The sequence below is a fragment of the Taeniopygia guttata genome, chromosome 1A (assembly GCF_048771995.1).
Source record: "Taeniopygia guttata chromosome 1A, bTaeGut7.mat, whole genome shotgun sequence".
Classification (NCBI taxonomy): domain Eukaryota; kingdom Metazoa; phylum Chordata; class Aves; order Passeriformes; family Estrildidae; genus Taeniopygia; species Taeniopygia guttata.
The window spans coordinates 2,806,378-2,820,405 of record NC_133025.1 but is presented as its reverse complement, the minus strand read 5'-3'; the positions used below and the strand labels follow the sequence as shown (position 1 = coordinate 2,820,405).

Below are 14,028 nucleotides of genomic sequence, written 5' to 3'. Positions count from 1 at the left end.
GCCCAGCTCAGGCTGCAGCTGGTGATGGACCAGATAAGGAAAGAGGTGAACCCTGCGAGGTGGGGGCTTTGTCCTTATCAAGTATGAGGCCTTGAGAAAGCTGAGCTGGAGCAGAGGCTGAGCAGAGCTAAAGAATAAATTAGGGATTTATGAAGAGCATCTCCTCCATGGATCCACCTTGGGCAGCACCAGAGCCCAGCCAGGGCTGCACCCAAATGAACCAAAATGGCCCCAAAATGCACGAGCGCTCCCGGGGGCTCTCCCTGGGATCAGTTCTGCTCCATTGGCACCTTGGAGTTCATTGTCCCATTCCAGCTTTAGCCCAGGCAGTCCCACCCTGCTTGTTTTTCTCTCTCCAGCCCACGGTGTTTGTGCTCCTGGGCTGAGATTTGGATCATTTGTCCTTGGTGCCCAGCTGGAGCAGGAATTGTTTTGTCTCCCTGCTCTGTGCAGAGAGCTCACCATCCCCTAACAGGAAGTTCAGACCCACACACTAAAGCAGCACAGAATCTGAAAAATACAAAAGCTAAAACCTGAGGCAACAAGTGAACTCAGCTGTGATAACTCCCCTGCCCAGGGCAGTGCTGGAACATTCACATGGAGCCTGAAGGTGCTCACTCCCCATGCTGGGACCTAATGGAGCCAACTGGGCTGGTGCAAGAGGCAGCTGTGTCGACTTAGGAGTTGTCAAAAACTTGTGATCCACCACGTTGTGTCATCCAGGTGTCCCTGATCCACAGCTTTCCATCATCCAGTGGGAAACTCCCCAGTGGATGTTCCCACCTGAGTATAAACCCAGCAGAGGTTGTGTTCTGGGGATTTTCTTCATTGTTTCTTTGGGATGCCCCTTGTCCTCTGATGGATCCATCACTTCAACCAACAGACATCAAAATTGCAATGACCAAGTTTTGTGGTGCCTGTGAGTGCTGCAATCTTTCTACTCTCATCCTTTCATTTTCTTCCTTATGCTTTTTCTTTTGTAATATTTTTAGACTTTTGTATTTTCATAGTGCTAGGTATAAGAACAACCAGAATGGCTTTGTAGCTGCTTTCCCCTGCAACCAAATTGTTCTGAAATAAACCTATATATATATTTACAAACACTGATCATTCAGTGTCATTTCACTCTAATCCACCCTGAGGGATCTATTGGCTGTGGAAAGTATCTCTGCACAAATTCTTGGTGGACACAATGCTTGGAAATCAGTTTTCTACACCGAGGACCGAAGTTATCAGAGCAGTGCTCCTTTAAAAAAACGTGGGAATTGGGAGAAGGGTTTTCCTGGGATACTCACCTGAAGATGCTCCACTCAGGCTCGATCCTCAGGATGGTGGGATCCTCTACATATTCATAGTGCAGCTCCTGATGGATCTTGGCCTTGTCCACTCTCACTGACACCTTCACCTTCTCAAAGCCTTCATAGGAGGCCGTGGTGTTACAGACAATGTGCTTGGTGGATCTCCTGAGAGGAGGAGAAATAAATGTGAACCAGGTGCTACCAGCAGCAAAATGGTGCCAAAAAGAGCCCAACTATTTATTCTTATGTCCTGTGGCCCAAACCTGTGCACTGAAGAGGTAGAACTCAGTGTGAATCATTTATGTTCTTGTAGCAGTGTGTGGGGAAGTGGTATTGCCTTTTCACTGGTTTAAATAAAAACACAAGAGCCCTCAGGGCTCAGAGCAAAATCTGAACCCCTAGGGAAGTCCAAACCAGGCCTCCCTCCAGAAGTATTTCCCTGTGATTAAATATTTGATGGATGTTTCCTTCCTGCCTGCAGACATGTGCAGCAGCAGCTCATAAAAGGGGTGTTTGCACCTCAGCCTTGCAGACTGGGATCATAAAGTTTACTTTGCATTAGGACTGTAAGTCTTCTTTAAGTGCAGTTTGCAACATGCCTGGGACCTTTGGAAGTGCTAATACAGTGGGAAGTATTTTATGATTAAAGAGGATTCTGCATAAACCTTTCATTTTTGGCAGGGCTCAAAACCAGCTCCAGGTCTGCATTCTTTTTAAAATTAGTCAAAAATCCAGGCACCAAACATTCTCAATCTCCTGTGATTTGTGATGCAGCCTCACCTTATACCCCTAAAATGGGGGTGTGAGTCACCTCCAATGACTGCAATCTCCAGGTGCCCTCTAAACTCCCCCAGAAGACAGTGTTCAATCCCTCCTAAAATTCCCCAGCCTTCTGTGAGCATCTCCAAGCAGCTGTGGCTCCCACTTGGCATTTCAAATCGCAGCCTGTGACTTCACCCTGCTGAATTTTGGATGCTGGATCGCTCCACAGTCATGACAGGCTGCTAAAGAGGATTCCCACAGCCAGGAGAGGGAAGGGCATTGCCCCAGGGCAGTGCTCCCAGGTCTCCTGTGAATGAGACTTCCTCTGCCAAGGACATATTTGGGAGAAATGTGCCAACTTCATCTTCAGCCCCCAGTCTCTACTGGCAGCAAAATGTGTTGCTCTGGGTAGTTTTGAGCTGCAGGAGCCCCTGGGAATGGGATTCAGAGTCATTCTCACAGGGATCAGGGAACATCCAGCAGGTAACACTGACATTAAGCCTCTCTGAAGTGCCATTGAACAGGAGCCAACACTGAGCTAAAATGTTGCAAATCATCCAATTCTTAGCACTACAGGACTATTCTGGGATAAAAGGGAGGTGGTTTAGTACTTCGAACTGATGTTGTCAGATTTTCTTTGTCACCTCTACTAAAGCAGGGACATGAAAATGAATCTTTTAAACGACGCACTCCCAGAGCAAGTAGCAGAGCGCAGGACCGTGGAGAATTGTACTGAAATCTGACAAGAGGCCACGGGGAAAAAGCACATCAAATACCAGTCAAAACAATGAAATAAATCCTATTTTCTCTCCCTAAAACATGGCCAGCAAGGCTGTGCATGGTGCAGAATGCACAAGTCCCATTGTAGCATAGATGTGGCACTTGAGGGACAAGGTGTCAGGGCTGCAGGAGAAGTTTCCTGACTTTAATTGGCATTTAATCTTTCACACTCGGGCACGAGCAGCAGGAAGGGCTCATCTGTACCTGTAGAAGAGGCAGGGTTGTCGCCCAAAGGTCACAATGACATTGCTGCCAGCGTTGAGGTTGTTGCCTGTGATTGTCACCTGGGTGCCACCCGACACTGGTCCTCGCTTCGGCTTCAGGTCAGAGAGGGTCAGAGTCTGTGGAGGCAAAGAGAGGTGTTAGAAACACGTCAGAGGAGCAGAGGGATCCTCCTTCTCCTGTTAGTGCTGGAGGGAGAGAGGCACCCTCAAGGATTAATCAAGGCTTCTGAAGTTGGCCACATCTGGCTGATAAAGGAGCCTGGGGTGACACCAGACCTGTCAGAGACCCTCTGCTTGAATGCCAGGTTTGGTAGGATGAGTTCAGACCCAACCCCAGTCTGTTCTCACTCCTCCAAAATGAGATCTGACTTTGTATCCACTCAGAAATATTCCTATAAAGACAGGAATACAATGCCTACAATGCCAATACAATCCTACAATGCCTGGAGCACCTTGGATCACAATCTCTCATCTCCACTACTTGTTAGGCACAGCTCAGGGCTCTTTTTGCTGTCACACACCAGCTCTGCAGGATAAGTCAGGCAGTGAACTGATTTGATTGCATCTTAAAGGGGAATCTCCAAACTGTGGAACTCACAAGTGATGAAAATTGCTTGGTTTTGAGAAGATCACCCAACTTCATTGATTCTCAGAATCACAGAATGGTTTGGGTGGGAAGGGACCTCAAAGCTCACCCAGTCCCACCCTACCATGGGCAGGGACACCTTCCACTATCTCAGATTGCTCCAAGCCCTGTCCAGCCTGGCCTTGGACACTTCCATGGATGAGGCACAGCTTCTTCAGCCTCACCACCCTCACAGGGAACAACTCCTGGCCAATATTCCATCTAACCCTGCCCTCTGCCAGCGGGAAGCCATTCTCCCTTGGATGGAGGAGAGCAGAACATCTGAGTTTGTTCTTGCCTCTCCCACACAGGATCCCAGAATCACTGAGGTTGGGAAGGACCTCCAAGGTCATTGAGTCCAACCTGTGACCCATTCCCACCTTGACAACCAGAACAGAGCACATCCAGTTGTTCTTTGAACACCTCTAGAGATGGGACTCCATCACCTCCTGGTGCAATTCCAATGTTCAACAACCCTTTCCATGAAGAAATTCCTCTTGATGTCCAACCTAAGCCTGCCCTGGTGCAAAATACCCATACATGGCCCCATATCTTTCTCTTATCTGCCTTGGATGTTGAGACAGCCTCGAGCTGTCCTTGACTGACACATGGTGGTGGTGCTCCTGTCGAGGAGTCCTCAGAAATGCCACAGCCACAGAAGCAGCACTGCCCACTTGAACACCTTTTCCCTTTTCCTGCTGATTTTCTGAGCCTCTTTTCCCAGCCTAACACAGCATTGTGTTAATATATCAAAAAGGGCACAATTCCTTTAGAGGCCCCAAATCTCAAAACTCTTTTTCTTACCTTGCTACCCTCCCTTTTTCCCCAAATCAAGATAAAATACTCGCGCTCTGAAGGCACAGATCACCCTGTTACCACAATGCAGAGAGGAGACATCAATATTCAGGGAGAAATTTGGTGTTACAGTTTATTCTTTCATTTGCATTTTAATAGAAAAACTTTCCATTCAGTCCCAAGTGAAAAGCTACTATATGCATTTAAATGAAGATTATTTCTTTCCCCCTCTCTTTAAGAATGATGACACAAGTGCTTGAAGCTCTCAGCTCCTCTGAACGAGCAGGTACATCACGTAGTCACCTTATTGAGCTTTGGAGACCATTAATCCATGTTTATAAAACCACCTGACACACACCACAGCTCCCACTCTCACACACACAGTGCCACCTCTGTTCCCCGGCCCCTCTGGTTTAATCATTTTGAAAAACAGCGGCAGGATTTCCATTTTTCCATTTTGTTCTTATTCTAAATGCAGCTCTTGGAGGAAGGGCAGAACATGAAAAGCAGACTTACAGATCTGTAGAAGGCTCTGCTGTCAGAGCTGGGCACTTTCTGTGTTTAAACCTGGCTGGCTTTCACCTGATGGTTTGGAAGCTGTTTTATACTTAGAATTATGGAACTTTTGAGGTTAGAAAAACCCCTATGATCAGGAAGTCCAGGTATTAACCCAGCACTGGCAAGGCCATGACTAAAGCACCTTGAACACCTCCAGGGACAATGATTCCACCACTTCCACGGGCAGCCTGTGCCAGTGCTTGGCAACCTTTTCATCAAGAAATTTTCCCAAAATCCACCCTGAGGCTCCCCTGGCCCAGCCTGAGGCCGTTCCCTCTCCTCCTGTCCCTGTTCCCTGGAGCACAGCCCGACCCCCCGGCTGTCCCCTCCTGGCAGGGACTTGTGCACAGCCACAAGGTCCCCCCTGAGCCTCCTTGGCTCCAGGCTCAGCTCCTTCCCGGCTCCCTCAGCCTCTCCTGGTTCTCCAGACCCTTCCCAGCTCCATTCTCTGGTCCTGCTGGCCACACTGATACAATCCAGGTGCCATTGGCCACCTGGACACACCTGGCCTCATGTTCAGCCACTGTCACCCAGGTCCTTTTCCACTGGGCAGCATTCCAGCCACTCTCTAAGCCTGGAGTGTGATTTTCTGGGAATTTTCTCTACCATTCTCTTTTAACGGGATAAAAACTGCAGGAAGAGTATGGAAATGCAAAAGGTGCACTTCAGTACTGCTCCTTTATATTTTGGGCACCACCTCAAGCTCTGATGGCAACACCTTTATTGATGGACACCCCCAGCAGTGCAAGTTCCTGCTGACCTTGTTGGCTGATGCTGGGAGGTGACCTCCCAGCTGGCAAAAAATGGATTGGGAACACCAACCTGGTACCCAAAGCAGCCCTGCAGCAGTATCTGATTCAAAAATCAGAGAGGAACATCTGAGTTAAAGACCCAAAAGACCTTTTTCCCACCCCTGGGTGGGTCCCCTGCCCTCTCCTTGGGGCAGATAAAGCAGCCATGGCCTTCTGAGGATCCTCACAGGCCACAGCCACACCAGGAATGCTCCTTGGCAAAGCCCTGCTGGGTCTGGAGCCAATCTTACACATGGGTTTGTGACTCAGCTTTCAAAGTTGTGATCAACTTTTAATTATTCACAGTGGCCTTCCTGAATATTGCACAACACATTAATAGCAAAACTCCAGATTATACAGCTGGTGGAAGGTGGTGGAAAATGCAATGAGGCTCTTGTGGATCGGAGATAGGCTGGAGAGTGACAAGGGAAAGAGGACAGGAAATTTTCTGCATTTTCTAGGTTTTTACCGATTTTCCTCAGCTTCCCAGCCCTTTCTTTCCTCCAGCATCTCCTGCACACAGGTTTTCCATAATGAAGCACCATCAGAGCTGGGTCTAAACTGCCCCCCATGGAGCTTGTCAAGACCTTGGTTCCCATTCCATTCCCCCTGGGAACACAGGAAGAGCAAGCTGTGACTCAAACACAATTTATGCACCTGGGTTTCCTTTCTAGAGGTTCCACGGTAGCAGCAAGAGGGGAAAAGATGAAAAGGATGGATGGAAAATGCTCCCCAAAACCAGGATTTCAGGACAGACTCCGAAGAAATGTGGAGCAGCCCACAGCACCTGCTCTGAGACACAATATTTCCATCTAAAGCCAGAATAAAGGTAAACTTTCTTCAGCACCTGAATTGAGAAGTGAATGTAATATTTTTTTCATTGAAAGACTGGGGCAATAATCACAGCAAGACATGAATAACTAAAACAATATATTTCATTTAGATCATCATACATTTCATTTAGCTTTGTTTCCCTCTTGGCTTATTGTACTTTCTAATGCAATTTGCAGGTTTTGATCACAGATGAGTTTAAAACGAATGAGCAGCTATTTGAATTTAAAAGTTCTGGTTAGAAAGATGGAGAAGAACCATTCTGGCATCTCTAAACTAAGCCACCTCTTTCTTAAAACACTGAAATTAAATACTCTGTTGAGTCCAGACCATCATCTCTTCAAATTCTTGCAGGAGAGAGGGAAGCTGAGCCAATTGGCCAACTTCGACCAAGTTTTCCTTCAGACCTCTGGAAAACCAATTTTCCAGAAGATTTGCTACGAGTCAAGAAGTGACATTTATCTCCCAGGTGATGCCCTTCCTTGGTTTTCAAACATCTTCTTTCCCTTCAAGCTGCCACACACCGCTGCAGGATGCCAAGGCACGATGAGATTCCTGCAACAGCAGAAAAATCCGAGGAAGCCAAAAAAACACAGCTCCCACTGTGAAAGCACCGGACACGGGAGAGGGAATATGATGGGCAGGCTGGAGAGTGTCTGTATTTTGATTTTTTTTTTGTCTAGCACAAAGGTATCGAGGTATTCAGCAGAGAAAAACCCGGTGGCTTCGCGCTCGTGCCCTGGCAGCCGGGAAGGCGGCAAGCGGAGGGAAAAGCTGTCACAGATGGACACGGATGATCAAAGCCAGACAGTAATTCCAGGAGTAGCAAAGGTGACACGTTGAAGTGTAATGTCCTGGAAAGAGCCCTTCTGGCTGCCTGGTAGGGGCTTTCTCTCAAGGTGTTTCTCTGCCCCTGCTACCGCAACACCTGAGTGACATCGGAAAATGCAGAGAACAGAGAAATTTCTGTAGCTCGAGGGGGCAATCCAAGACATTTGCATTCATTACCAGTCCCCTTTCCCATAAAGAAATGCTCAGGCATGTGAATAATTTCAGAAGAGACCCATTCTTTTGCAAGAGTCGAGAGCTTTTGATGGGAACAAAGGGACCCTCTCATCTCAAACCTGCATAGATCTGAACAGATCAAGGCCAGACAATGCTTGCATGTCCTCAGCAAGGGGCCTTAGAGGAATAATCAGGTCTCTTGGACAAGGAATATCATCAGAAGGGAGGAAAAAAGCACAGGTTGAGTGTACAACATGTGTTTGCACTTGAAGTGAAGCTGAAGCTTGCAGGTGTCTCTTGTTTCATCATGGAGCATCCAAAACAGTTGCCCACCAGCACTGAGCTCCAGTCACATCCTACAGCTCACCAGCAGCCTGAGCTGGATCTGTCCTGATCCCAGTGCTCCTGGTGTGGATAGGATGAATAAACACCTGGGGGAATCCAAGAGGGTGGAGAGAGAAACCCAATCAAGGCCATCACACTCAGGCTGCGGAAGATCCCAGGGTTGTAATGAGTAGTGACAGCCCCCAAGTGTCTTTTGGAGGACACCGGTGGCTCCAAGCAGAGGGGTGTTGGTAGCAGGAGCATCACACTCAGAAAGAATATAAGATACTAGGGAAATTTTTCCCTTTTTTAGCTCTTTTTTTTCTTTCCTGCAGAGCACTTTTAACTATTAATGAGAATTTTCTGTATTAATTTGGACCGCGGCTGCATGGAACTGTAACTGGACTAATAATCTGGACTATTATTAGGTTGTTAAAACTTTAATTAGACCAGCTACTTTTGCTGGGAACAAGATGTTGAAAGGAAACGGAATGAACAATTTGGTGCACTGGAACGGCAGCGAAGAGCTCGGAGGCTCAGCGTGGTGAAGGACAATGGACAGAGGGAGCAAAGAGGACCAAGGAGTTCGGGGCCCAGGAGAACTTTTGTCAGGAACTTACCATGAAGTAGTAGAGCTGAGAAGACCTGGCCATGAACTCGGGCTTGCACTCGGTCACACAGATTTCAACAAATCCGGCGTGCTGGCTGGGCTTGGCCTCCCCCATCTCACACACGATCCTGAGGGGAAAACACCAACCAGGAGCAGAGTTTGAGGGGTGTTTTGGTAGTGCTGGTAAGAAGGAATTGGAGCAAAGAGCCTACAATTCTGGGGGATGGACTGTAGGTTAATCCACCCTCTTCTGTCTCATCCAGAATCCAAATTGTGGATTAAGTTATTCTTTAGAAAGTGGTGGCTTCTGGCTGGGACAAGTGCTGAGGTGGTGTAAATCCACTTAAATACACAGAGAAATGTTGGGCTGAGGTCTGGCTCCATCCCTCTCAGCTCCAGCCAGGCATGGTGGAGGCAGCTCTAAGGTTTAATGATCTCTCCTGCATTTAGCAAGAGGCTTTTCAGGATTGCTGCCTTCCAAACTGGAATTGAACACCTTGGGGTGACTGCTTGGTGAAAACCAGGATAACTTCAGGGTATTTGCCATGAGGATCACCGAAATATGCACTCCAAACGCAGTAATAACTGGATTATTAAATAAATGGATTATCCCTATCTGTACGTGAGGCACGGCCTCTTCCACCCCTCAATTCCCAGATGGGAATGGATTCCTTGGAAGGCCCTACAGGTAGCAGTGTCATTAGGTGTGCTGTGGCCTTTGCTCTGCCACACACCCACTTACTGCTCTGCTGGGATGTACCCTTCCACCAGGGGCTTGCACTCCACGCCGGCCACTTTGACGTGGGACGCGATATCCTGGAATTCCAGCCCCAGGTTCTCCCCACGGATGGTCACTTTGGTCCCTCCCTCACGAGGGCCTGTCACGGGGTTGATCTGGGGAAACAAACCAAGAGAAAGGAGAACGATCAAACTAGCACCAGAATCCTGTCAGGTGAAAGAACAAACAACTTTTGGGGATCACTTGGGACACTTATAATTATAAATGCTGAACAAACTGGCTTCAGATACTCAGAGTATGCAAAATTCTGCCCCAGACCTCATTTACTCTCTTTTAATTTCTTGCAAAACATCCAGAGGTGAGTAGAAGATTTTTTTTCTAGGGATTTGTGGAACTGCAGCTGAGCTCTGCACTATGTAGATGTGAGCAATGGAAAGGCAGGAGAGGGACACAGTGGAGAGAAATGGGAGAAAGAACAAGGACATAAAGGGTTGAGCCAGTCTCTTGAAATCCTAAATTCCCAACCCAAAGCACATGGAGGTTTTGTTTTCTTCTGGAGGTAGGTAATGGTCATGCATCAGAAATTCAGCTGAAAATGTCCACATGGAAAAAAAAAACCAGCCAAAAAACAGCAGGAGCAGGGTGTTGGGTTAGGTGTGGAGGAGGTGGATGGTGACTGAGACAGCAGCAGCGCTGCTCTGTGCCAAGAGCTCCAGTTTCCCCTCTGGAAGAGCTGGGGCCATTGGAAGGGCAGGCAGGGAGCATGGACAGATTATTTGTGGAGTTTTGAGTCTCAGCACGAGAGGAGCAACCATACCAACCAACCTGAGGGCTGCTGGAATGGTGTTTGCATCCCAGCCTGGCCCTGCACCAGAGCCTCACAGGGTCTTGCTCCATCTCCCTTGTCCAGAGCCAGGTGGGAATCAGCACTGGAACTGTCTCCTGAGCATTGGAACAGCACCAGAATCATGAGGTTGGCCCTTAATTATCTCCATTCTGCCCTTCCAATTCCTCGCCGTGCCCACTTTGCCATGTCACTGCCTGCTTGAGAGGGGTTCAAGCACTTCCCTCGCAGGGTGTTCCCTGCTGCCTGCTCAGGATGCCACGGCTGCCATCTGCCAGGGCTGGCACGGCTCTCCCTGCAGTGAGCAAAGTGGAATTCCCTGTCTCAGGGCTGTACCCACCTGCCCCTGGCTCTGCCAGGTGGGAATCTGGGGCTGGCAGCCATGCCCTGCTGCTCCCAACCCCTTCCCAGCACCCAAACTGGCACCAGGGTTGGTGTAATTCCCACCCAAAGGGTGATTTTTAGAAGGCTCAATCTCTAATAAAAGGAGGGAGAGCCAGGCACCTCTAGGGGATATTTAATTTTAGGATATTAATTGTAGTTGTTGTGAACCAGCTCCTCAGTGAGTGTGACTTATCTTTGACTCTGCGGGGAACCAGGTGGTATTTGTGGTGGTTTTCCAGGAAATCAAAAAAAAAAGGGAAAGAAGAAAGGGGAAATTGGAAAGGAGAAGGGGAAAGGGGAAAGGGCAAGGGAAAGGGAAAAAGGGAAAGAGAAAAAGGGAAAGGGAAAGGGAAAGGGAAAGGGAAAGGGAAAAAGGGAAAGGTGTCTAAAGCACAAGATTTAAAAAAATTCTTGCTGTGACTCAAAAAGCATCAACGGGAAACTTCCTAGAGCAAAGCCAACACAGCACCACAGAATCCTTCCCTGGGCAATATTTAATTTGTGAAGGCCAGCTTCAAAACCTACTTATTTCCTTAAAACACACTTATTTCCTTAAATCAGGAGGGCCTGGGATTCTCCCAGGATCACATGGAAGACTTTTTAACCCTGTTTCACAGCTCTGCCAAGATTCAACCAAGAGGAAGGTGTTACCAGGTTGTTTTCACAGCAGGAGAGGAGGAGCCTGTCCTGTCACAGGTGAAAAACGTGGCACAAGAACTGTCAGTTTTGGAGAGGAAAATCCAGGCAGAGAAACAAAAGCTGTCAGGAAGCCTCAGCTTCCTCTGGAAGACCCAGAGCTACATCCCAATTTCCAGTCTCTGCTCATATCAACTGCTGCTTGTCACTCCTAAAGGAGGTTTTTGTGGCTCAGCGAGTCTCTAAGTCCCTGAATTTCCCTGAGTGGCTGTGTAAATGCCAGAGCTGGTACAGAAATGGGGAGATCAGTGCTGCAGGGGGTGTGAGTGCCCCTACAAGTGTGAGTACACGTGTTGTTCCTCCTCTCCCCTGCAGAGACCCAGCCCTGGCTCCTCTCCAGGCTCTGGATGCTCCCACCCCACAGCTCCAGCCCTACCATTAGCTGCAGCATTTATCCAGTCACTTGAGATTACTTCCATGCTAATGGCTCAGAAAAAGGCCTTCCAAGAGCTACTTAGGATTGCAGCAGGCAGCTGGAATATTTCATGAGTGAGTGTTGCAATGATCTGTTTGAGCTCAGAGAGTTGTTGGAGGAAATGCCAGCAGAATTTGAAGCATGGCCCCTCTGGAGCTGTAGGGTAGAGAATGAGGGATTTGCTCTTCAAAGAGAGGCTGGAAATTAAGGATTAGGGTTAAAGTATGGCAGGGAAATGTGGGTGGACCTTCAGAACCTCTGCACACCCAGGTCCCTGTGTTTTGGATTTCTGCTGCCCCATACCAAATTCCATCATTGTTTCACAAGGTCTGAGAATCTGAAAATATTATTAAAATGTTTCCCCCAGCTCCAAGTGATTTCCAAGGCCTCAAAGTTGAATTTTCAGTTGTAGCTGTCCTTTCTGGCTGTCTGGATTTGGTTTCACAGCTTCAGGTGGTTCAGGTGGGGTCAGAATTACCAGTTTTAGATAAATCCAAGTAAAGTAGAGACCTTCACCTTGGAAACACCAGAATGAGCCATAAACATCAGAATAAACTGACCTCCAACAGTTCAAGTGAGAGAGAGCTTTGAAAGCTGGTGGATGACAGGGAGATGGATCAAAACACAGGGAAAAGGGGTTATTTTCAGGAACACCTGGGAAAAATAGATTCAACCCAGCCTTTGCTCACCCAAAATGTTCAAGCACAGATATTGCTTTAGGGCTCTTCCATAACACCCACACTTTTTGAATCTGAATCAAATACAACTTTAAAAAGCCTTTCTTGCTTTCAAGAAAAATAACCCACCTAATTATTCCTATTAAACCACCACTGTGGAGGCTGGATTTTCTTCTTTTGCATTTCCCCATGTTTTACCTGTTTCATTTCCCTCCTGACTTTTCCCACTTGTAAATCAGCCCTGGCCACATTGAAAGGGTGCTCGTGTTGAGTAAGGCCTGGTGGCTGAGAGGTGCTCAAGGCAGGAGGCAGCTGGAAGGGATGGAGCCCTCATTTTCAAGGCTCAGGTCTCTCCTGCTGCCTGTCCAGTGACCCTGAAAACATTCCTGGCATTATGGCAAAGGCATCCTAAGACAGCAGACAAAAATCCCTTCAGATTTTAGGCCTGACTTGCCTCTCCTGCCTTCTTTCCCTTCTTCTGCTCTTTGTCTTTCTGGTCATCCTATCCTCTTATTTGCTTTTTGAACCTTTCCTCCAGCTTTTCCTTTGGCCCAGTCATCATGATCAATAGGGAACAACATTATCCTGCAGATCCTACCCCCAGCCCTGCCCTCATTCTCTTTATCTTAATAGGACACTTCCCAGCTTTTCCTACTCCAGGCTTGCTCCTGCCTCATCCTTGAGCCTTCCAAGGGGACACCTGACAACTGTACAGGGCTTTTTTTGCTCTGTGAAGACTTTTTAACTTCACAGCATCATCCAGAGGTAGGACAAACAAAAGAGTTTAATCTGCTGGAGTCAGTGGAGGTTTCTGGAGTTCCAATTAAGAAATGACACCTAATTATTTTTACTTTTAACCCAATAACCAACCACCCATGCCCTACAATGTGAACTTTTTTATCCAATTACACAAAACCACCCAAACCCATGGAGAAGGAGGTGAAGAAGAATGACCAGCCACTGCCCCAAAACCTCCATCTTGTTTTATATCTATTCCTGTGTTCTAAACCCTTAAACTCTGAATTTTCCACCCTGTGATATCACACACTTCTATCCAAGCTTCACCCCCACAATCCCAGTGCTGTCATTCCATTTTGGAAGCTTCTCCACAGTCTCAGGTCAGTGCAGTGTTCTCCTGGGGGCAGTGCCTGGCAGCACAGAAAGTGTAAAATTATCAGTAACCAGGGCTCCAACACTTAAGGGCACCCCTGGGTTGCAGACACATAAAAATTTTGTTCCTGCCTTTGAAGGCCACCATGGCCTCACATCCCCAGAGTGCCTGAGGCTTTTCCTGACCCAGCAGAACTCAGCCCTGACCTCCCCATCACCAACCCAACCCCAAATGGGGAAAACAAAGCAAGGAAAGGGAATCCCCCAGCTTCTCACAGATCCATGACTTACATCCGTGATCTTGGGGTTGGTGCACTTGCCCTTGGTGCTGGACAGCTCCAGCCACTGGCTGTCCTGGGCTGGGCAGTGCTGCTTCAGCGTGCACTGGTTCTGTCCCTGGCACCAGCCGCACTCGAAGTCGGGGTCGGCTTTCAGGCAGAGTCCGCAGCTGTCCCGCATGGCCCCGCACTTGTACAGGTGAACTGCAGGGACAGCAAAAACACACGGCCTGAGACACGCAGGCAGCTCAGGGGAGAGTGGGATGGCAGTGGGAGGAAGAG

The 14,028-nt window shown here is 48.1% G+C and overlaps 1 protein-coding gene across 3 annotated transcripts in view; it reads right to left on the bottom strand.

Moving 5' to 3' along the window:
* Window positions 1-14,028, bottom strand: part of PLXNA4 (plexin A4) — a 467,181-nt gene that overhangs the window by 66,962 nt on the left and 386,191 nt on the right. For 2 of the 3 annotated variants that reach the window (XM_072918513.1, XM_030289996.4), the window contains exons 12-16: window positions 13,760-13,950; window positions 9,346-9,497; window positions 8,614-8,731; window positions 3,045-3,181; window positions 1,296-1,463 (exon numbers count right to left, since the gene is read on the bottom strand). In XM_072918513.1, the coding sequence (XP_072774614.1) occupies window positions 1,296-1,463; window positions 3,045-3,181; window positions 8,614-8,731; window positions 9,346-9,497; window positions 13,760-13,950 (766 nt within the window). Of the gene's footprint in view, window positions 1-1,295; window positions 1,464-3,044; window positions 3,182-7,055; window positions 7,220-8,613; window positions 8,732-9,345; window positions 9,498-13,759; window positions 13,951-14,028 lie in introns of those variants that run through there. The other variant, XM_041720978.2, reaches the window with a different exon arrangement.